Consider the following 25,361-nt stretch of genomic DNA (forward strand, 5'->3'; position numbering starts at 1 on the left):
AGTGTCAGTCAGTTAAGATCAATGAGAACAGCAGATCTGAGAGTCTCCCTTTTAGTAACAGAGGAGAGAGAAAGTTGACACTGACTGCCCTCTAGTGTCTTTATAACTGGAACTGTGACATTATTTTTCACTCTCTCATACTGTGAGCTACTTTAGATGCCAAATGATATAAACATTAATGTGTAGCTACATGTCTTTCTTTTATTCAGACCTGGACAGTGATTTCAGCAGACTGTTTGGCTGGTTTTTGAAGAAGTGATCATTAAAGGAAGACATTTTATTTATTTAGGTGCTTAATTGTTATTGTTGTTATGATCTTCCTCACAGATTGTTATGTTTTCTTAAAGAAATAAAAGCAAAATAAAAATACAAATCTTTTCTAAAGTAAAGTAAAGATGAGTACTGTAGGATTTTGTACAGCTACTCAACCAACTCCAGTCACTGTGGGTGTCGAGCACAATAATAAACAGCAGAATCTTCAGTCTTCAGACTGTTCATCTGCAGATACACCTGCTGTCTGCTGTTGTCTCTGGAGATGGTAAACTGGCCTTGAACTGACTGAGAGTAGAATTTGTTACTACTGTCAGTATAGATCAAAGCAATCCACTCCAGTCCTTTTCCAGGAGCCTGTCTGATCCAGTGCATCCAGTAGCTGCTGAATGTGAATCCAGAGGTTGTACAGGTCAATCTGTGAGATTCTCCAGGCCTTTTAACCACTGGTTCAGATTCTGTCAGAGTCTGACCATCAATATCTGTAAGAAAAAAATCACATGACTATAGTTTGTACAGAACTATTTATATTAAAAAGATCAGTGAAGATCTTGGAAAAACTGGAATCAATTTTTAGAAGTCAGTTTAATTGAATTTGCATGAAATGTTACTATCATTATGTCATACTGTTGACCTTATTTTAGCTTTTGCTCTTGCACAAATATTCAGTTACCCCATACAGAGATAAAAGAATCAAAAATCAACCCTGGTTTAACTCCATAACTCATATGTTTAGGTATTGACTCCTCCTCACAGTGTGGAGAGAAGCAGACTGGTCATTGCTTATTGTTTATTCAGAGCTGTGACTTGAGTCAAATTAATTTTATTCATGCATCTAAAATTTATGTTAAATTTGAATAGTCTTTCAAAGTTGAATTTTGTACTCTATTTGAAATTTAAAATTGTATTTTTGGTCAAATAATATTCTGCTTAAGAATTATTCACAGAAAAAAGAAAACACAACACACAATTGAAAAATCAAACTCTTACATGTTTTTTTCCTTCTTAAATGAAACCTATGTTGGGCAAAAGTATCTGTCAATTAAGTACACATTACAAAAATAAATGAGATCAAAATAACAATAATAATTTAGATAATTAATGAGTAAAAACTAGTGCTGTCAAACGATTAAAATATTTAATCGCATTAATGTCATAGTTAACTCGCAATTAATTGCAATTAATCGCACATTTTTATCTATCCTAAATGTCCCTTGATTTCTTTTTGTCCCATTATTTTTTCTCATTCTAATGCTCTTATCAAAATGGAGAAGTGGATCGGCTTGCTTTGTGCAAATGTTGTTTTTATTGAAAACAACATTGGCATATACTGTAGTGTTCAATTTCACACTAACATTCTCACTTGGAGCAAATAATCTTTCACACAATGTAACACTGTCCATCAATAGAAGGGTGAAAAAAAATACTTTGTCCCACAAATAGCCCCTTCAACAGCCCTTTCTAAGGGATCAAAACAGGGGCGATACAAAATAAAATTACAAAGTGCACATGTAAGGTAAACTAGGACTCAGCCTATAGTGCAGTTAAACCATGGCTTAATACTTTTCTCAAGTTTGCTTTGAACATAGCAGTCAGGCTACTGCTCTTTATTCACCAGAGGCTCAACCCAGCCTCTTATTTCAGAAAGAATGAACAGTAACGGTTAACAATAAAAGGTAAGCCTACTACTTCTTTGCTTTGAGCCAGTTACTCAAACAGACAAGCCTGTTGACATTTTCAGACAACAAGGAATCCATCCATTTCGGCGTCTCTCGCTCGCCATCCACTCAAAACGTAACGTCTACTACTCTTAAACAAGTGTGTGCGGCGTGCCTGTTGTTTTGTTTCCGATCTAGCTAGATGCCGTGTGGTGTTGTTGTTTTTCTAACGTTACTAGTTGTAGTGAAGACACTGGGATGTTACTGTATATGGCGTTAGTTCAGGGGCTATCACTGAGTTCACACCGGGGTGCCGGCCAGAACACCAACTTAAGGCTAAGTAATGCTCAGAGGTCCACAATGAAGAATGATGATGATAGTGCAGGTGGTTTAATATCCTCTTGCTGGCAATGAGGTCATGTGGTTTTTCTACAGCAAAGGAACAATAACAAATATACACAAATGAATAAGAATAAAGCTCTTAATCACTAATTGTTACGGCCGCCGCTGGCTGTCATTTAGTGTATATTCATTATGGTGTTTCATGTAATTCCCTGTTGAGGATTGGTCCTTCTGGAGCAGAGACCGCCTACTTCTTGGTTGCTGTCCCCTGGCATCAGTGATTGGTGTGGCTGCAATTCCACTGAAGCTACCAATCAGGAGTCTTCAATCAACCCCAGCTGCACTTAAATAGCTTGTGTGTCCACAGTTCAGGGCGGCTGTGAACTAGTGATCAGTTCGCCTTGCTGTTGGTTGCACACCATTGTGTTAGAGTGTCTGTACTTTCTAGTATTGCCTGGCTGTTATCTGAGTGGATTCAGCCAGTGCCTTTGTAATCTTTTTGTGACCTTTTACGTTATCAATAATTGCTAGTTTGGTTTTTGTTCACTAGTTTGTAAGCTTATGGGTGCTGATCTCTTTTTGTTCTTCAGTATTATCCAGTCATTTTCATCTTGTGTACTAGTTATTTGTCAGCACCTGTATAGGGTCCGTGTATGTTTTGGTCATTGGATTTTCCTTTCAGAAACGGGTATTAAAAAACAGAAAACGAGTGGTTATTTGATTTTCGTTTTAAAATACAAAAATTCTAATTGAAATACAAGGCGTTTTTCTTTTTCATGGTCAAAAAGGGATGAGCGAAATTAAAAAAATTATTCGATTTTCATTTTCTATTTCATATAACAAAAAATAAAATCACTAGAAAACAGAAACGAAAAAAGGCCTGTTGTTTCATATTCTGAGACCGGATGTTGTCATTTACAGGACGGTGCTGTGTAGAAGAAACAGTAGGCTAGTAGACTGCGGTCAATCCAGCCGTGAGTTCGATCTCCTCGGTCAAATCAGCCGCACTTAAATTTCGAGTGTACAAGTATTCTCAGCATTATGGTAAATGCGGAGAAACAGCGTATGTACTTCCGGTTTTCAAAATAAAGGTATTAAGAACAGTAAGCTATAATTCAAACCTACATTTAAAATAAAATATATTACATTAAAGTGTTTCATGCGCCCCTGATGAATAAAGCACACTTTATATCAAGTATCTTTACTGCACCACTGTGGAGAAATACCAAAATAAAAGTCTCATATTTATGCCTCCAGAGATAGCATATTTGACCATATTTGAGGTACTGTAAAAACATATTGCTCAGTGTTTCCTGGCTACTGATGGTATATTTGACTTTTGCACATATGAGACTACAAGTATACTTAATATCAAGCATTTTTACTGTACCAATGTGGGGAAATTGAAGAATAAGAGTCCCATATTTATACTTCCAGATTCCATATTTTCTTATATTTGAGCTACTGTAAAAATGTAAACTGTATGTGGAACCACCTGCAACAGCTGTCACACTGAATAATATAAAAAATAATATGTGTGGAAGAGACAGTATAGGTACAATGGTGTTTTGAAGTTAAAACTAATTATTTTTCCATTTTACCTACAAATGGACACAGCAGAGCAGCAAAATAAGAAGAATGTGGACTGGCATTGCATTTTGTGTGAAAAGTAAACAAATTAGAATTGTGTAGGATTTTGTGTTTAGTGTTTATATTATCAAGATGTTATTAAACATTTGTCATGATTGCAGAATTATTGAAGTATAATGAAAATGCTTCACCCATAGCCAGGAAATATTGAGCAAAGTGGCTCAAAAATATAAGAAAATATGGAATCTGGAAGTATAAATATGGGACTTTTATTCTTCAATTTCTCCAAATTGGTACAGTAAAAATGCTTGATATTAAGAATACTTGTAGTCTTAGATGTGTAGAAGTCAAATATATCATCCATAGCCAGGAATTATTGAGCAAAGTGTTTTTACAGTAGCTCAAATATATGAAAATATGCCACATGGAGGTACAAATATGGACTTTTATTGTTGAATTTCCCCAAATTGGTACAGTATAAATGCTTGATATTAAGTATGTTTGTAGTCTCATATGTGTAAAAGTCAAATATACCATCAGTAGCCAGGAAACACTGAGCAATATGTTTTTACAGTACCTCAAATATGGTCAAATATGCAATCTCTGCAGGCATAAATATGAGACTTTTATTTTGGCATTTCTCCACACTGGTGCAGTAAAGATACTTGATATAAAGTTTTTTTTTATTCATCAGGGGCGCATGAAACACTTTAATGTAACATATTTTAATTATAGCTTACTGTTCTAAATACCTTTATTTTGAAAACCGGAAGTAATACGGCGTTTCTCCGCATTTACCATAATGCTGAGAATACTTGTACACTCTAAATTTAAGTGCGGCTGATTTGACCACGGAGATCGGACTCACGGCTGGATTGACCACAGTCTGCTAGCCTACTGTTTCTTCTCCACAGCACCGTCCTGTAAATGACAACATCCGGTCTCAGAATATGAAAAAACAGGTCTTTTTTCCGTTTCTGTTTTCTAGTGATTTTAATTTTTGTTTTATGAAATAGAAAATGAAAATCAAATAATTTTTTAAATTTCGCTCATCCCTTTTTGACCATGAAAAAGAAAAACGCCTTGTATTTCAATTTTAATTTTTGTATTTTAAAACGAAAATCAAATAACCACTCGTTTTCTGTTTTTTAATACCCGTTTCTGTAAGGAAAATCCAATGAAAAAAGATACACGGACCGTATAGCCTCTCTTTTGTTATATTTCATTGTGCAAGCACACTCTCCTTAGTTAATTAAAACACCTGATTTTAACCTGAACCTGTCAATTGTTGTATTCCATCTCTTTTCCAATTCCAATTGTATGTTACTGCTCCCCAAATCGAGCTGGGTCGTAACACTAATAAACATACTAAAGGAGTACTGAAATTACTACATCCCCAAAATAACAGTCCTGAAACACTCTTCACCTGACTTACTAGCATATTAACACACATATAAACAACATCACATGGTAATATTTAAGTAACACTCACTGTAAGCATTACACTAGCGAGTCGGAGCGATAACAATAACGTAACATGTGACGTGACGTACACTTGATCAGAGGCAGGTGAGCTAAATGCTACAACTAGCTTAAACAGTGACCACATGGCAAGTCTGACAGCTACACATCAGAACAACAAAATAAACTATAGCTGCAGCAACGTAAACACAGTACATCAACAATATATCCGGACATACTCACTTTCCATCCACGCACAGACCACTTGCCGTGGCGTTAATTGTTAATTGAACCGTGAATCCCTCACTCTGCCGTCTCACCGGAGCACACACCTCTCTGACCAAGTACCGTCAGTTACGCTATATAACCAAAGGGGGGCGCTCTTATATGAGCTGACCAACACTACATCTATGAAATTACACACTAAACATAATATGTCCCAACTTTGGGGCCTTTTCTACACTAGTTGTTGCAACCATAGACATATATACATAGACACTGCATCGACTGTGGAGCGACGTGCCTACAGGGCGGCCATCTTGGAACAGGGCTAGCAGAGGCAGCGGTGCATCAACCTACGAAGGAAAGAGGAACTCCCGCAATCTCAAAGTAGAATTAGTCGCTGAATTTTGGACCGATTTCCAAACGTATTGATTTGTTAAAAACGTCACACATGTAGCTATGATACAGGGTGCTTGGATATTTTAAAAGTGCTGGTTTTACTACCCAAATACAAATTCTACTTAATGTTATCAGCAGACGAGCGTCTGACAGAAGATTCATGATTAACTTGAGCACAGCTTTTTTTGTAATTGCAGCATTTCTTTATTCATTAACTTATTCACTTACTGTAGTTACTTACTGTATTTACTGCAAACAGAAATACACTGACAGCAGCCAGGATCATGTAAATCATGTTGTATGAAAACTGCAATGTGATGCTGGTTTGCATAAAGACTTTTAATGGTTTTAGTGTTTGCAGATATTTGAAGACATACAGAGAAAATTGGAGCCCTGAGAGAAAAACAGCTGCTCAAGAACTGAAACCTGTGTGACAAAATACACAATAATAGTCTTTAGATTAGATGAAAACTACTGTAGTTCATTTTTGTCATTATCACAACATTTGTCCTTTGTCTGTGTGTGACTGTGTCAGAAATAAGTCTGAATCAAATAGCATGCAGTGTGGTTTATTTGGATTTTTTTGTTCTTGGTTTGCTATAATATTATTATTTCCAAATAAAATAAAAATGTAACAAAAACTAAACAATTTGTAACATATGACAGGCACAAGTTTATTTGTGATCATGGAGATATGTAGCTACCTTTCATCCCTAAATAACTACAGTGTATTTCTTGTTTTATTGTATCAAACTGTCAATTGATCATGAATTGTGGATTTAAATCCAGTCATAAGTCAGTAAATGTAGCATTGTGTGGTGTGTTTTATAATTTTTTAATCTGAGGACATTAATCAGTTGAGACAGTGCAGGGTCTCCTTTTGGAAACAGAAGAGAGAGAAACTTGACACTGACTGTCGTCCAGTGGTTTTATACCAGAAACTCATTTTTATTTTAGTTATTATATTTTTCACTCTCATATTATCATGGAGTTTATATCCACATAACTTGCAGTGTCTTAATTTATATAAATGTTTAGTATTTGCAATAATTTAATTGCTGCAACCAGATTGTGCTGTCTTTGGCCCTTTTATCAACAAGTGCATTTTATTGTGTTTTTTAATATTTCGTAATAAAATATGAGGAACAGTTTTCTGGACTTTAATTCAGAGACAATTATTAATTTATTCACTAAAATACATATAAATAAAATGTAATGTAGCATATAAAACTATGTATTAAAAAATCATGTCAAATTCAACATAAAATGAATATATAATACAAATACTATGAATACTTAATGCACAGACTCTACCAGCCTGAAAGATGAGTACTGTAGGATTTTGTACAGCTGCTCAACCAACTTCAGTCACTGTGAGTCTCGAGCACAATAATAAACAGCAGAATCGTCAGTCTTCAGACTGTTCATCTGCAGATACACCTGCTGTCTGCTGTTGTCTTTGGAGATGGTAAACCGGCCTTGAACTGACTGAGAGTAGTGTTTCCCGTCATTATCATTTTCCACCCAGGCAATCCACTCCAGTCCTTTTCCAGGAGCCTGTCTGATCCAGGCCATATGGTAGTCACTGAATGTGAATCCAGAGGCTGTACAGGTCAATCTGTGAGATTCTCCAGGCCTTTTAACCACTGGTTCAGATTCTGTCAGAGTCTGACCATCAACACCTGTCAAACAAAGAAAGCTGTTCATGTCATGTGTTACATTGGCAGCACAAAATGAAATATGTCAACTAAAGATCAGTGAAGATGTTCACCTGCCCAGCAGATAGTTAACAGCAGCAGTCCTGTCCTATAGTCCATCATGTTAAACTGTGTGTCCACTGTTCTCTGTCATCCTCTCTGCAGTCAGATAAGTAGAGGTGGAAGACATCTGAGTTTTGCATTGACTCCTCCTCACAGTGTGGAACTGGATTTGACTCAGATCTGAGTTACTGAGTAATTTTAATTACATTTTGACAGAAATATGACACCTTAACAAACGTTAATTATGTTATACTGCTGACTTCTTCTCAAAGTGTTCATAAGTCAAACCACTTTAAGGATATCAGGGGAATGAAAACCTCAGTAGGAATAACAATTAAGCGTCAATAGAAATAAATTGTCCACTCAGACATATAAACTCAAACAAAAGTTCCAGTAAAAGCTTTGTCACTGTCTGCAGTCAGATTATTAAAGGTTGAAGACAACTACGTTCTGCATTGACTCGTCCTCACAGGGAGGACAGAGTTTGGTCTTTAGTTTGTTGCACTTGAGAAATGAGAATGTAGGAGTTGTGACATCAGCCAAATAAATCTGATTCAGGCAAATCTGAATGTAATACTTGTTAAATTTCAATTTTATTATTCATTTTATAATAACACAAACTAAAACCAGAAACTGTCTATGAGAAACAAATAATATATGATTGCAACATTTTAAAAAAGTATTAATGCTAAGTAGAGGACTGGAACATAAGACGAGAAAATTTGATTTATGATCTGTTATGTGACTCTATGTGTTATCTGTATTTGTAAGATTAAAATAACTTTTTTTGGCGCATTAATTTCTCATGTTATTTAATTCTCTGTCCCTCAGAGAGTAACTGTCCAACACATACTCACTCACTGGGAGCATGGCTGATGGTGACGACTGTATAGTTCAGTCACAACCTTATGGAAGTTCTGACAGTTTGTTTAAAGGCACAGTTTCTGAATACTGGCTGTGTGCATTTCTCTGTGGAATGAGCTTTTTGATACTTTCACAGTATTTATACAGCACCTACCTGCTTTATAATCACACAAGAAATGGAAATCTCCCTTTCCACAATATGGGACCTTTAATTATTGAAATATAAGAGAAAATGTTTCACTCTTGCCTTTCAAAATAAAATATGGGGATATTATTAACCAGTGCATTGTGGTAGATAAGCACATACAACCATTTAAAAAGAGGAAGTGACAAACCACAGCCTCAGCTGGTGCTTGCACATTGTGTTTGTTTCTCTGTATGTGTAGGTACGATGCCACACTGGTTTTAAGATCTCCTGCTGCCCCCTTTTGGTGACTGTAAAAATTAGTTGTTTGAGGTTTTTGTAAAGCTTATTTGCTTACTTAGATGACTGTGGCTGTCAAATCCCTGGCCATTCAAACCTGCCAAAGAAACAGATGTTAAAGGACACAAGTGAGAACGAGAGAGAAATAAACAGCAGAACATTAAATGTGTGCATTCTCTGATCAGTATTGCAGCATGAAGCAACGTACAGGGCAGACAGAGTGCTGTCAGCAGTACAGACAGTTTGTCCATCATCTTGAGACTGAAGATGTGAACTCAGATGCTGCAGAAGTAAACCCTCTGAAAGCTCTGGATTTGCATTGGCAGTTTGTAAGGGAGGGGCTTATTTGTATAATAGATTTGATATATATCAAATACATCTCCAAGATAAAAATACTTTGTGCTTTTGATTCTTAACTCTGCATATATGGTATATAACACTGTGAACAGGGCCCTTAAGTACATTTAGCTTCTGATACTTATGTACTTTTACTTAAGTAAAAGTAAAGTATTTGATGACAGCCTGGATGACCTTCTTCAGGTCAGCAAATGAGAGAAACAGCCTGATCTTAATAATAAGTGTGTTTCTCTCTTCACTGTAACAGTGAACTGGTGTTCAATCCTTCTACTATTCAGTGAGTTCAATAAACATTATTTTTTATCAAATAATCAGAGAGTATTGTCTTTATTAATGTTAACATTTAGAATATGTGTGTGCTTGAGTCACATAGTTGCTGGGTATTTGTGCAGGTCTGTTGGTGGTTTGTATCACTGTGGGCTGATGTGCACAGTAATACACAGCTGTGTCCTCAGGCTGCACATTCTGTCCTGTTAGAGTCACTGTTCGAGCAGAAGTGTCTCTGCTGTAACTGAACTTGTTCTTCAGAGCATTGTTTTGATAAAAGCTACTTCCACCCCACCGATGCCGAATCCATTGCATTGGTTTTCCTTCACACTGTCTGATCCAACCTGTTGCATAGCTGTTATCAGTCAATGAATATCCAGAGACCTGACAGGTGATGGTGAAGGACTGTCCAGGCTGCACAACCATTGAGTCTGACTGGATGAGATCAATACTGTTCACACCTGTGGAAACAGAAATCAACATTATCTCCATCATTCATCTGACTATTCAGTGTTTCTAATGTGTTTATTAGTGTGAATCCACTGAAAGCTCCTCACAGGATCCAGCTGCCAGCAGCAGTATCAGAGCTACAGAGAACATGTTGATGTTGAAGCTGAACTGATGTGAGCTCTTCTGTCCTCTCACTGCACACACACACACACACACACACACACACACACACACACACACACACACACACACACACACATTTTACTTCCTTATGAGCAACACACAAGGAGCTCATTTACATCCTGATGACAGTAAATCAGCTGACTAATGTGTATTTAAATAATTCAACATTAGGATGAAATGTTCAGGCATTTGTCCTCATCTCACACAGACAGAAGGTGGAACTTCTTCTCTTTTCTTCATCTCTGACAAACACACTATAGACTATTGATTCACTATTGATTCCAGTTTGAAGAATTAACATCTCCATGAAGTTGTGTAAAGACTCCTGACTCTAATGACTAATGTAGCTTTGATTATGATAATGATCTATTTGTTAATTAAGTAGTCAAAGCTTTGAATTGTGTTTTGAACATTTATTTTGAAAGATAGAAAACAAGAAAGTATCGTTATTATTTAAAACAGAACTTAACGTTGAAGTTGATTCATTCTTAACAAATCATCTAAAACAAGTTCATTCAAAGCGTTCAAATTTACACTCAAATCAACAGAATATTTATTGTTCCCAGAGCTGCAATAAAACGGTGTTTATTCTGTGAATGTGAAAATACAGAAAGAAAAGTTTGGATTTGTGTGTAGTATTTATTTTAATCATAACTGGACAATGATTTCAGTAACCAGACTGTTGTGCTGTCTGGCTGTTTTGTGAGGAAGTGATTGTTACAGTAACATATTTTAATGTGTTTAAATGGTTATTGTTGTTTGTTTAATGATTGTCAGAGTATAAAAACAGTATGTTAGGATGAGGGTTAATATGACTGAAAGAAAACATGTAGTATTTTTGTGATAGTTGTGCTGCACTTGATCATTGAGGAACTGATCATTAAAACATTTTATTTATTCAAAGGTTGTTGTTGTTAATAATTGTCGGTTTAATCTTTCAGTTTTCATGATTTTCTTAAAATCAAAAACAAAAGAAAAAATAACACAGTAATTGTTTGTCATAGTCCGTCAGTCCAGTGAGGATGAGTACTGTAAGTTTTTGTACAGAGTTGCTCCTTCCTGTCTCACTGTGGGTGTCGAGCACAATAATAAACAGCAGAATCTTCAGTCTTCAGACTGTTCATCTGCAGATACACCTGCTGTCTGCTGTTGTCTCTGGAGATGGTAAACTGGCCTTGAACTGACTGAGAGTAGAATTTGCTACCACTGCTATCACTGATAGTAGCAATCCACTCCAGTCCTTTTCCAGCAGCCTGTCTGATCCAAGCATTCCAGTAATGGCTACCAAACCCTGAATATGTGCAGGTCAATCTGTGAGATTCTCCAGGCCTTTTAACCACTGGTTCAGACTCAGTCAGTGTTTGACCCTCAGCACCTACAGACAGTTAAACACATCATTAGTTACTGTAATGCAGCCATATTGTCTTTGTATCAGGAGGTTTGTCAGACAAACAATGATTGTTCTTACCTGCACAGTTAATAGACAGGATGAGAAAAATCACCAAATAATCCGGTCTGATCATTGTAAAAGCCAGTTGTCTCTGTCCAGTCTACAGTGTGTATGATTTAGTCTCTGTCCTTCACTCTGCAACACATATGTAGAGATGGAAGAGATCAGAGTTTTGCATTGACTCCTCCTCCTCACAGAGAAACACACCACATCTCACACATCTCTGAAAAACATGATTTAAATAATTGTATATTATAATTATTATTTTAAATGATTACAATGTCCATCAAGTTATTTGACCTGATACCAATTGTATTTATTTATTTTTTTCTGCAGCATTTAGTAGAACATCCATATACTGGATATATCATGCATTAATATGTTCTCATCACCTGCTGTTAACAATCAGAATTAGGAACATTGTTAACCATTATTATTATAGAAAGTAACATGTTAAATGTTATAATGAGAAACAGGAAGTCACAAACCGCAACATCAGCTGTTGTTTTCATAGTGTGTATGTGTTTGTTAGACTCTCCAGTTTGAGTTATCTGACTTTATATCTTCTGCTGCCACCTGTTGGTCTTTGTAAACAAATGTTCTGTGGAGTTTTTGTAAAGCCTCTCTGCTTCCTTTAACCACTGTGAGTCTCTGGCACAGTAATACACAGCAGAGTCCTCTGGCTTTAAGTTGGACAGTCTCAGATACACCATGCTGTTGCTATTATCTCTGGTGATTTCTACACGTCCTCGCACACTGCTGGCCTATGTGTTACTACTGGCATCAGAGAGGCCTCTCCCTATCCATTCCAGTCCTTTTCCTGCAGGTTGTCTAACCCTGTGCATAGTACAGCAGTTAAATTTGAAGCCAGATCCCCTGCTGGACAGACTGAGAGTCTCTCCAGGCTTTTTCACTACTGAACTGGAAGGAATGGACTCCATACTCTGACCTGTACAACCTGATGAGATGAAAGGAGAGAGGAACCACAGAAGAAAGTGAGACAGTCATCTGGGAAGTTTTCTGGTATCACTGACTGACCATCAGTCCATGTTGTCTGATAAAAGATAAAACAGCAAGAAGCAGGAGAACTCACAGGGCAGAGAGAGAGAGCAACCAGCAGAAGAGTGAGTGTGTTCATCATCCTGAGGCTGGAGATGTGACCTCTGATGCTCCACACAAAGTACAAGAGCAGTCAGCAGGACAGAAGTACACTGCACAGACTGAAGATTTGCATCAGGATATCATGTGGAGGGAGGGGCTCATTTACAGCCTCTCTGTTAGAGTTTCATTTCATTATATCATTTATTATTTGTTCGTTTTTTAATTGACCATCCATGTAGGATACAATATCACATCCTTTTTGTTGTTCAAAAACAATGAACAAATCATGAAAATTAAATAATACGGTTTACCTGAAAGTCAGCGTATTAATCTATGTGACTAAGGATGCTGGGTATTTGTGCAGTTTATTGGTGAAGATTTTTTCTTCACCTCAGAGGAAGAGAAGGTGTAACTGCATTGAATCGTAGTGAAAACACATTAACTTGTAATTTCAGGTTTAATATCTCACTGATGTTCATGTTGGAGTCTGAATCAACGTTTTAGGATTTATTTTGCCAAAAGTGCTGATGTGAAATTGACATCTGGAACCTTTTTTTCAACCTCAGCTTAAATTATTGTTACACCGAGGTTTCTCAAAGCCTTGAATAAATATTAAATATTCATTACCAAAACATAAACATCACATTATGCTTTTATAGTGAAATTCAAGGATTTGAACCAAAATCAAACAGCATTTAAACAACCTGACCACGAGCAAAAGACATCATTAAATTAAAATTCTGACTTTTATTTTTCAATATGTAGTTTTTGAAATGACCCAGAAGGTTTGTTCTCATACAATCTGACTCAAATGAGTTAAATATAGGCATCACTTCCTTTGGTTTTAAAACAGTTTTATTCAGAAAATTATCCCCAGATAATAAAAAAATGTAAGATTCACTGATTTACTGAATGGTTTCATTTTATTAACTTACTGCAAACACAAGTGTAGTAAAAGCAAGATCATCTAAATGAATACTTGAGTTTGCTGAAGCTGGTTGAATGCCAGGATTTTATTTTATTGTATTTTATTTAATCTTTTTTTTTTTTTTTTTTTTTTACTTTTAAAGGATTTAGCATTTAAACAGATTTTTGTGGTGTTCTGGAAAATGTCTGCGGGCTTTTCTGTCAAATAATGTATATAAATGTGAAAAGTCATTTATTCTCTCAATTCAAAGTATTAATATCATTTTATTGGAATAATTGTGGTAAAGATGAGTACTGTAGGATTTTGTACAGCTGCTCAACCAACTCCAGTCACTGTGAGTCTCGAGCACAATAATAAACAGCAGAATCTTCAGTCTTCAGACTGTTCATCTGCAGATACACCTGCTGTCTGCTGTCGTCTCTGGAGATGGTAAACCGGCCTTGAACTGACTGAGAGTAGAATTTCCTGTCGTTATCATTTTCAATCCAGGCAATCCACTCCAGTCCTTTTCCAGGAGCCTGTCTGATCCAGGCCATATGATAGCTGCTGAATGTGAATCCAGAGGCTGTACAGGTCAATCTGTGAGATTCTCCAGGCCTTTTAACCGCTGGTTCAGATTCTGTCAGAGTCTGACCATCAACACCTGTCAAACCAAGAAATATATTCATGTTATGTCTTACATTGGTAGCAAAAATGAAAATATGCCAAATCAAGATCAGTGAAGATGTTCACCTGCCAAGCAGATAGTTAACAGCAGCAGTCCTGTCCTATAGTCCATCATGTTAAACTGTGTGTCCACTGTTCTCTGTCATCCTCTCTGCAGTCAGATAAGTAGAGGTGGAAGACATCTGAGTTTTGCATGGACTCCTCCTCACAGTGTGGAACTGGATTTGACTTGGATCTCAGTTGATGTTTGGTGAAACTGCAGAATGAATGTTTACTGTACATTAGTCATTCCTCCAAGAGTCCCTCTTGCATGTTTCAGTATAATTTGTGCAACATGTTGACAAACACATTATTTAAGTTGGTTGACCCTTATTAAAGACCACATTATAGACCACAGTCTGCATCATGGGAAGACCTCGACAATAGTTTATCAATTTTACCATACTCCTAAAGTGAGTATTTTTAATTACATTTTAAGTAAATGAATGTCAAATAACACCCTAACAAATGTTGTTCATTATGTTACAATGTTGAATTTCTCACAAGAAAATCTCTTTCAAATGTTCATATATCATACTATTTTCAAGACTTAAGGGACCAAAAACCCAAGTAGCAATAAGAGTAAAGAATACATTTGAGAATATTAATTAAGCATTGAAAAGGAATAACATGTAACTCTTCAATACGTGTTTGACATTAATAACCATGTTTTTCAGTCAATGCAAATAAATGATTTACATTTCTGAGGCAGACAGAGAAAAAAATGTTTTCTAAAATGCCTCCATGTGTTTTTGATATCATTAATATTCTATATTATTTTCTTAATTCTTATCATGTCTGTTTCTGTCTTCACTGTAACAGTGAACTGGTGTTGAAATCATTAGTGGTCTGAGGGCTCCTCCTCTGGTGGCTTTATGTTACAAGTGTTCAGGCACTGAGGGGTTTTTATTTCAGGTCTACTGATGGTTTGTGTTATTGTGTCTCTCTCTGGCACAGTAATACACAGCAGAGTCTTCAGGCTGCACATTCTGTCCGTTTAGAGTCACTGTGTTACTGGAAGAGTCTATGGTGATACTGAACTTGTTCTTCAGTGAATCTTTGTAATATGTGGTGGATCCAGCTCTGCTTCCAATCCACTCCAGTCCTTTCCCTGCAGGCTGTCTGATCCAAGCTGTGTAGTAGCTGCTAACAGAATAAGAGACCTGACAGGTGATGGTCAGACGTTGACCTGGCTGCACAGTCACAGAGGCTGGCTGTGTCAACTGTTCACACTTCACAGTTTTTATAGCTGAGTAACAAGGAAGGTCACTGAGTTTGCATAGAATCAAACATATGAAGCATCAATGTTGGTCTAACTGGAGCCAATAGAAGAGTCTGTTGACTGTTATTATATCTGCAGAGTAAAAACATGCCTGAAACCACCTCTGCTTTACATATGATATTTTAACTTCATTACACACTCAACTGTAACATTTTGAAAATTTCCTCTGCATTTACAGAACTGAAACAACTTTAACTTTGCTCTTACTGTAAACTATTACTCTCTAAATCTAAAGAAGTCAATATTGAAATTTTTGTATAATTGCAAACAATGATAAGGATCATTATCATAATCTTAATGTGAATATTAACAGTAATTATAATGCAGAATATATACATTAATGTAACAATGATAATGTGCACCCATGGAAACTAAAGGGACAATCACCAATAATGTTGCTTTCTATAAGACATGTGTGTTTATCATGTTTTCAAATGATTCAAACACACTCTGAATATGAAGTGAGCTGTTTCCCTGAGAGAATGAATTTAGCACCTCCTATCAGAGTTGGGGGGTTATATTAAAAATGTAATCCAAATCCATGAAAACATGCCTGGAAATCACCTCTGCTTTACATATGATATTTTAACTTTATTACACACTCAACTGTAACATTTTGAACATCAAACTGTACTTTTCATTAACTGTAAACTATTATTGTCTAAATGTATTGTTTTGGCTACATTTCAATATTAAAACATGTCAGTTTGTATAACTGCAACAACTGTATTGATCATTATAGCTATTCTTGATGTGAATACAAATCATAGATAATGGAAAACATATTCAATAAAATCAGTATTGCAATAACAATGATAATGTGCATCCAATGAAACAAAAGAGCAACCAGAATGTTGCTTTCTATTAAACATGTTTACAGTGTGTTCAGTGTGTTAAATTAATTACAGCAGACTTTGAATATGACACCACATTCCTGATGAAGTTTGAGCACAGCGTTTTACTGCAGCATTTGTTAATGCATTTGTTCGCTCACATATTGTATTCGCTGCAAACAGAAATACAGTGACAGCAAGGATCATGTGAAACTTCAGTGTTCAGTGAGTTGCTGATGATGTTCGTAATGAGGGAAGAGTTTGCATAGAGCTCCCTCTGCAGGTTTAAAAAGGGAACATGGAACACCAATTAACTTAAAATAGAGAATTATTTCTACAAGAGAAAATATAATTAATGAAAGTTGGTGTTTCTGTATTTGAATGATAAACTTGAAAGTTTTGTTATTGTTTTTGTACACAAAAAGAACAAAACTTGTTTTCTTCTCCAAGCATCAACATACAAGAACACAGGTACAAAACATGTTTTATGATTATATATTTTAATTTGTTGTTAAAAAATATATGGAATGTGAAATACAGAACAGAAAAGATAAACACAAATCTACATTTAAACTAAACTAAAACATACAATTATACATACATATATACTATAAAAAATACTTAATGCTCTCACTATTGGGCTGTTGTTCAGCTATTGAGGAGTTACTTTGAATGAAGTTCTGTGGAATATGCAAAATATTCCAAAATATATACAGTAATATTATTTCTACATTTATATGTCTGTTCTAATTATTTTTCTATTAAAATGTAAGTGGTTCTCACAAAGGAATTGTATTGTATCATTTTCTTTGACTAGTTGAAGTGAGGACATTTACAGTGGGTACGGAAAGTATTCCACCATGATATAAAGTCATTAGGAACACATTGCTTCAGAAAGTTATGGCTGTAATCAGCAGAATGATTAAATCAATTTAAAAACTCAACAACTTCTCTCTCAGAGAGTAACTGGCCACAAATACTCGACTGAATAACAAATTTATTTAAATGTACTTTAACAATGAGTGTGTGTATTTGAGTCACATGGTTGCTGGGTATTTGTGCAGGTCTGTTGGTGGTTTGTATCACTGTGGGCCGACGTACACAGTAATACACAGCTGTGTCCTCAGGCTGCACATTCTGTCCTGTTAGAGTCACTGAGCTATTAGAAGTGTGTGTGTTGTGAAGGAACTTGTTCTTCAGTGCATTGTTTTGATAAAAGTCTCCTCCACCCCGTCGATGCAAAATCCAATCCATCGGTTTTCCTTCACACTGTCTGATCCAACCTGTTGCATAGCTGTTATCAGTCAAAGAATATCCAGAGACCTGACAGGTGATGGTCAAAGACTGTCCAGGCTGCACAACCATTGAGTCTGACTGGATGAGATCAATACTGTTCACACCTGTGGAAACAGAAATCAACATTATCTCCATCATTCATCTGACTATTCAGTGTTTCTAATGTGTCAGGCCCCTTCATATCTTAAAGAGCTCATAGTACCCTATTACCCCACTAGAACACTACGTTCTCTGAATGCTGGGCTACTTGTGGTTCCTATAGTCTCTAAAAGCAGAACAGGAGCCAGAGCCTTCAGTTACCAAGCTCCTCTCCTGTGGAACCAGCTTCCAGTTGTGGTTCGGGAGGCAGACACCCTCACCACATTCAAGAGTAGGCTTAAGACATTCCTCTTTGATAAAGCTTATAGTTAGGGCTGGATCAGGTGAGTCCTGAACCATCCCTTAGTTATGCTGCTATAGGCATAGACTATCTGGGAATTTCCCATGGTGCACTGAGCTCCTCCCCTTCCTCTCTCTTTCTGCACTCATTCATGTTCCATTTATGCATGTTACTAACTTCACTTCTTCCCCGGAGTTCTTGTGCTTTCTCATGTCACAGGTTCTTATCGATCCTTGTGGAGCCTCCTGCCATGGTCCTGCTAGATTGCCATTGCCAATACTGTTGTTGCTGTGCACCTGTCTGTCTGTCTGTCTGTCTGTCTGTCTGTCTCTCGCTCTCTCTCTCTCTGTCTCTCTCTCTCTCTCTCTCTCTCTCTCTCTCACCCCAACTGGTCGAGACAGACGACCACCCACCTAGAGCCGAAGGATCTGTCCTAGGTTTCTGCCTTTTAGTTTTTCCTTGTCCTTGTCGCCAAGTGCTTGCTCATGGTGGTACTGTTGGGTCTCTGTAATTAACGTTTTAAAGAGTTCGGTCTAGACCTGCTCTATTTGGAAAGTGTCCTGAGATAACTTCTGTTATGAATTGGCGCTATACAAATAAAATTGAATTGAATTGAATTGAAATGTTTATTAGTGTGAATCCACTGAAAGCTCCTCACAGGATCCAGCTGCCAGCAGCAGTATCAGAGCTACAGAGAACATGTTGATGTTGAAGCTGAACTGATGTGAGCTCTTCTGTCCTCTCACTGACACACACACACACTTCACTTCCTTATGAGCAACACACAAGGAGGCTCATTTACATCCTGATGACAGTAAATCAGCTGACTAATGTGTATTTAAATAATTCAACATTAGGATGTTCAGGCATTTGTCGTCATCTCACACAGACAGAAGGTGGAACTTCTTCTCTTTTCTTCATCTCTGACAAACACACTATAGACTATTGATTCACTATTGACTCCAGTTTGAAGAATTAACATCTCCATGAAGTTGTGTAAAGACTCCTGACTCTAATGACTGATGCAGCTTTGATTGTGATAATGATCTATTAGTTAATTAAGTAGTCAAAGCTTTGAATTGTGTTATAAAGATTTATTTTGAAAGATAGAAAACAAGATAGTATCTTTATTATTTAAAACAGACGTTAATGTTAAAGTTGGTTCATTCTTAACAAATCATCTAAAACAAGTCAAACATTCACATTTACACTCAGATCAACAGAATATTTATTGTTCCCAGTCTCAACTACATATTTGAGAACACCAACAAAACTGTTGTTGTTTATTCTGTGAATGTGAAAATCAGAAAGAAAAGTTTGGACTTGTGTGTAGTATTTCTTTTAATCATAACTGGACAATGATTTCAGTAACCAGACTGTTGTGCTGTCTGGCTGTTTTGTGAGGAAGTGATTGTTACAGTCACAGATTTTAATGTGTTTAAATGGTTATTATTGTTTGTTGAATGATCGTCAGAGTATAAAAACAGTATGTTAGGATAAGGATATGACTGAAATATACATGTAGTATTTTTGTGATTGTTGTGCTGCCCTTGATCAGTGAGGAACTGATCATTGAAACATTTTATTTATTCAAAGGTTATTGTTGTTAATAATTGTTGGTTAATAATATTTCAGTTTTCATGTATTTCCTCAAATAACTGAAATTATTGTTTCTCTTAGTCCATCAGTCCAGTGAGGATGAGTACTGTAAGTTTTTGTACAGCGTTGCTCCTTCCTGTGTCACTGTGAGTCTCGAGCACAATAATAAACAGCAGAATCTTCAGTCTTCAGACTGTTCATCTGCAGATACACCTGCTGTCTGCTGTTGTCTCTGGAGATGGTAAACCGGCCTTGAACTGACTGAGAGTAGTATTTCTTGCTACCACTAGGTTGGCTGATAAGAGAAACCCACTCCAGTCCTTTTCCAGGAGCCTGTCTCACCCAGCTCATAGCATGGTCACTGAATGTGAATCCAGAGGTTGTACAGGTCAGTGTGTGAGATTCTCCAGGCCTTTTAACCACTGGTTCAGATTCTGTCAGAGTCTGACCATCAACACCTGTCAAGATAAAACAAATATACAGTGGTCAGTTGCTTTAAGCTAGAAGCATTTTGAAGACAACTTCAACTAAAGATCAGTGAAGATGTTCACCTGCCCAACAGATAGTTAACAGCAGCAGTCCTGTCCTATAGTCCATCATGTTAAACTGTGTGTCCACTGTTCTCTGTCATCCTCTCTGCAGTCAGATAAGTAGAGGTGGAAGACATCTGAGTTTTGCATTGACTCCTCCTCACTGTGTAGAACTGCATTTGACTTGGATCTCAGTTGATGTTTGGTGAAACTGCAGAATGAATGTTCACTGTACATTAGTCATTCCTCCAAGAGTCCCTCTTGCATGTTTCAGTATAATTTGTGCAACAGGTTGACAAACACATTGTTTAAGTTGGTTGACCCTTATTAAAGATTAATTAATAGTTTATTAATTTTACCATACACCTAAAGTGAGTATTTTTAATAACATTTTAATGTAAAGAAATATAAACAAAAAAACCCTAACAAATGTTGTTCATTATGTTACAATGTTGAATTTCTCACAATCTTCCCCCGATGTTGTTTCCCTCCTCGGCATCCTCGGTGTGTTTTCTCCAGAGTTCAGCTGGTAAATCAGCTGTTCTGTCCACTATGCTAACCGGCATTACTACATCAGCTGTTCTCCGGAGTAAACAAACTCAGCGTGCCTGACACTCATTTGTCCTCCTTTTGAGAAAATAAAAAAAATAAAAAAAATAATAACAACTTGACACATTACCTTGTTAGTTTAATTCTTATTGGCTAAAAATGTGTGTCAAAAAAGCTGTGCGAAAATAAGTAATTTCATTGGTTACATTTTCGTGACCTATAAACACATGGCTCATTTGAATATTCAAATAAGCCATGTGTTAATAGCCACAACAGGCGCTCACCCAGTCTGACTGTCAATCAAGCTCTCAGCAACAGAGAACTTAATGTCGGTTGTTGGACTGAAATTTTGAAAATGCTCATACTTATATGTATAGGTAAAGCCTTAGCAAAGCCTGAAAGAGAAGGTGCTGCATTTTTTTTTTTACCCTTTATCTATCCAGATAAAAACATTAAGAACAGTGTCTGTATGATGTTTATTAGACCTATGTAATCTGAATTGGAAGGGCACATTTTGATGAGCTGTATCTTGTATATTTATTATTAGCTATGCGGTATATGTATGCACCTTTATGTAATCTGGTGGAAAAGATAAGATGAGATAAGATATTCCTTTATTTGTCCCACAATGGGAAAATTCCAATGTTACAGCAGCAAAGTGGATATAGAAAAAACAGTATAAAAACAGTAAGAGTACGAAGATAAAAAAATAATTAAAAACACTATGTACAAGAGAAAAAACTAAGAATCCACAAACAACAGATAACACAAATAGTAGCAGCAGCAGTTGCACATGGGCAATATATTGCACAGTGAATATGGAATGGTATTGCACAGTAATTATTGCACATTGTTATTGTATATAAATATTATATATATTAATTAATTATTATTATTGATGCCGAGAATTTTAAGATATTAAAATGTAAAACGGGATCATACCAAACAAATATCTGCTTGCGTGTATGTATGACTGTGTATGCAAAGTGTCCTCCTTTCTGATGTGAAGGAAATGGTCGCCCTAGTGTCCCGGTGGAAGCGGCATTAAAACACGAAATAAAACACAAAAACTCTCTCAAACAACATCGTTAGAGAGGGCAGGACTTCAGAGAGTTACAGTGAAAAAATAAGAACGAACAAAAAGAGAATACAAGTTAAGAAGTTAAAAAAGCAAACTCAAAGGCGGGAGTAACGTAACAGGCAGCATGCAGCTTTCACGCACTACTGATCATCTTAATGTACATATATATATATATAAGAGCATTTCACTTGTATGTGTGAAAGCATTTCAGTAGTATTTATAAGAGCGTTTCGGTAGTGTATATAAGAGCGTTTCAGTTGTATGTGTGAGAGATTTTCAGTAGTGTATATAAGAGCGTTTCAGTTGTATGTGTGAGAGATTTTCAGTAGTGTATATAAGAGCGTTTCAGTTGTATGTGTGAGAGCTTTACAGTACTGTGTGCAAGCAAATTATCTTCCAGTTGTTTATGTGAGAGTGTTTCAGTAGTGTATGTAAGAGCATTTCACATGTGTTTGTGAGAGGTAATTCTGAATAATGTCCCTGACGGCCCCTCATAAATTTGCTCACTGACTGTACTTACTGACTGTATCTGCTTCAAACAGAAATACAGTGACAGCAGCGAGGACCATGTAAATAATATGAGAACTGTCTGCAGGTTTGCATTAAAGACATTTAACAGTTCCCATGTTTGCAGATGTTTGAAGACGACTTAGAGCTGAACTGAAACCAGTGAGACAAAATGCAGAACTTTGGTAGTTTGTGCATTTATAAGTTACTGTTTGTATTTATCATCACATTTTACTTACATGTGCAGTTGGGTCAGAAATATGTAACAAGCCACCATTTGCTTTTTAAAAATTCAGCTGTTTTATTGCAGTAAATTGTCAATATTCTCTCCACAACTTTTAGATATTTCTCTGCAGTTATAGTTAGTGAACATGACAATAATTATTTAATTCCTAGATCCTTTCTTGAGATATAACATATTTTTATATAAAGTATTTATTTCCATACACAATATATGTATTAAAGTAAACGCATTTTGTTTCCACCACTTTCTTGCTGTCTCTCATAAATGGTTGTAATGGAACAACTGAATGTGATGGAAACAATTATGAGTACTATGAATACTTAATGCTAAGGCTCCACCAGCCTGAAAGATGAGTACTGTAGGATTTTGTACAGCTGCTCAACCAACTCCAGTCACTGTGGGTCTCAAGCACAATAATAAACAGCAGAATCTTCAGTCTTCAGACTGTTCATCTGTAGATACACCTGCTGTCTCATTTCCTCCTCCGCTGGACACTGACTTCACTCACCTGAAATGAGAGCCAAGAGGAAGAGACTTTGTACAGCTGTCATGGTGGGAACCTGGCTGAGTCTGCAACTGCAAAGGTTATTATGAAGGATATATAATGTGCAGGCAGAATGGGTGGGGATTGTGTATCAGTGTGTGAATTTGCATTTTACCAGTCAGACATTTTGGAGTTACAGTGTTGATACATAAAGACTAAATCTGTAAGAGAAGGAGGAGTGCTGGAATCAGAGAGAGAAACAGAAACACCAAAAATAAAGATGTTCAGTCTTTCTCCTTTTCTCAGTGTCTTCAATTCAGTGTGAACTGTCTCCTAAAAACTTATTTTGATATTTTGCTTTCTCCTGACTGAGCGTGTTTTTTTTATATTAAGTATTAAGTATATTTCCTTCTATTATTTAATCTAATGTTATCAATATCCTTGTTTTACTGTAAGTCTTTTTGTAACATTTGAATAAATGTATGAATGCCTCTGTCCAATGCAATATACAAATAATCAAATATTGCTACTGATTATAAATCTTCATTAATATTAAAACTTTTTTCAAAGGTCCAGTGTTTAACATTTAGAAGGATCTATTGGCAGAAATGGAACATAATATCCATAGGTGTGTTTTTATTTGTGTATAATCACCTGAAAATAAGAAGAGATGCCACTTAATCCCACACATTGGTCGTTTATGATGTCATTTGTGTCATGATATAAGAACATCATTTCACGCATGAATGAATAAACAGTCGCTCTTTCAGTCTTCCAGCTGTTTATCAAAGGGTGTGAGTATAAAACTCTAGTTCAGTCCAGGGTTTGAGTGTCTGTCAGTTGAGATCAGTGAGATAAGCAGATATGAGAGTCTCCTTATAGTGACAGAGGAGAGAGAAACTTGACACTGACTGCCATCTAGTGTCTTTATAACGGGAACTGCAACATTATTTTTCACTCTCATAATTGTGACTTAACCAAATCATATAAACTTTAACCTTAAATCCCACTGATCCAAGAGGTAAAATTGTTGTCATATCTCAAAGGGGCTTTATTCTATCATTCCAATTTTTAATGATTTTATTAATCAATTTTTATTTATTGACTTCATATTATTCATTGTATATATTTATGTTATTTTATGTTATTTTTAACTTAATTTGTGCCATGGGTTCTGATTTAAAGTATCACTTTAGTAATACCCAATATGCCAGTTAACTGTAGCTTTCCCAAAATAGTAATTATCTGTTTCTTTTCAGATGACATTAACTGCATAACTAATGTTTTCAAAAGAAAGTTAACATTTTTTCTGGCTGTCCCTTGCAGTAGTCTATTCTTGGCTCCAAAGGGACCCCAGTCAGTACTCCTGATATGTTCGGATAAGGGTTAATATGCCTGAAATGTGTACATGTAATATTTATTTGGTCCATTTTTTGATTGAATGATTTCAACTGATTGTTGTGCTGTACTTGGATGTTTTGTGAGGAACTGATCATTAAAACATTTTATTTTTTTTAATGATTTCTGTTGGTGGTTAATAATAATCTTTCAGTTTTCAAAACAACCACAACAAAAGAAAAAAGCCCAATAAAGATAAGTACTGGAGGTTTTTGTACAGCGTTGCTGCTTCCTGTGTCACTGTGAGTCTCGAGCACAATAATAAACAGCAGAATCTTCAGTCTTCAGACTGTTCATCTGCAGATACAGCTGCTGTCTGCTGTTTTCTCTGGAGATGGTAAACCGGCCTTGAACTGACTGAGAGTAGTATTTGCTGCTACCACTGCCACTGTTGATATAAGCAATCCACTCTAGTCCTTTTCCAGGAGCCTGTCTGATCCAGGCCATCCAGTAGCCAGCAAAGTTAAATCCAGAGGCTGTACAGGTCAATCTGTGAGATTCTCCAGGCCTTTTAACCACTGGTTCAGATTCTGTCAGAGTCTGACCATCAACACCTGTCAAACAAAGAAAGCTATTCATGTCATATGTTACATTGGCAGCACAGAATGAAAATATGTCAACTAAAGTTCAGTGAAGATGTTCACCTGCCCAGCAGATAGTTAACAGCAGCAGTCCTGTCCTATAGTCCATCATGTTAAACTGTGTGTCCACTGTTCTCTGTCATCCTCTCTGCAGTCAGATAAGTAGA

The 25,361-nt window shown here is 36.3% G+C and overlaps 1 long non-coding RNA gene and 3 gene segments (V, D, J or C); all 4 read right to left on the minus strand.

Annotated features, from left to right (window-relative positions):
* Positions 1–449: 449 nt before the first annotated feature.
* LOC127360233 (uncharacterized) lies at positions 450–7,774 on the minus strand. Its single transcript, XR_007883355.1, has 3 exons — positions 7,714–7,774; positions 7,383–7,624; positions 450–510 (listed from the first exon to the last, which is right to left on the minus strand). It is a non-coding gene; the product is annotated as an uncharacterized LOC127360233 (long non-coding RNA).
* Positions 7,775–13,969: 6,195 nt separating this feature from the next.
* Positions 13,970–14,528, minus strand: LOC127360225 (immunoglobulin heavy variable 3-30-3-like). The segment is given in 2 exon segments: positions 13,970–14,369; positions 14,459–14,528. Coding segments are annotated over 2 exon segments (363 nt in total).
* An 820-nt stretch (positions 14,529–15,348) lies between these two features.
* LOC127360213 (Ig heavy chain V region 914-like) lies at positions 15,349–18,970 on the minus strand. The segment is given in 3 exon segments: positions 15,349–15,563; positions 17,830–17,946; positions 18,880–18,970. Coding segments are annotated over 3 exon segments (375 nt in total).
* A 5,872-nt stretch (positions 18,971–24,842) lies between these two features.
* LOC127360218 (immunoglobulin heavy variable 3-23-like) lies at positions 24,843–25,361 on the minus strand. The segment is given in 2 exon segments: positions 24,843–25,167; positions 25,258–25,361. Coding segments are annotated over 2 exon segments (366 nt in total).

The sequence above is a fragment of the Dicentrarchus labrax genome, unplaced genomic scaffold (genome assembly GCF_905237075.1).
Source record: "Dicentrarchus labrax unplaced genomic scaffold, dlabrax2021, whole genome shotgun sequence".
Classification (NCBI taxonomy): Eukaryota; Metazoa; Chordata; class Actinopteri; family Moronidae; genus Dicentrarchus; species Dicentrarchus labrax.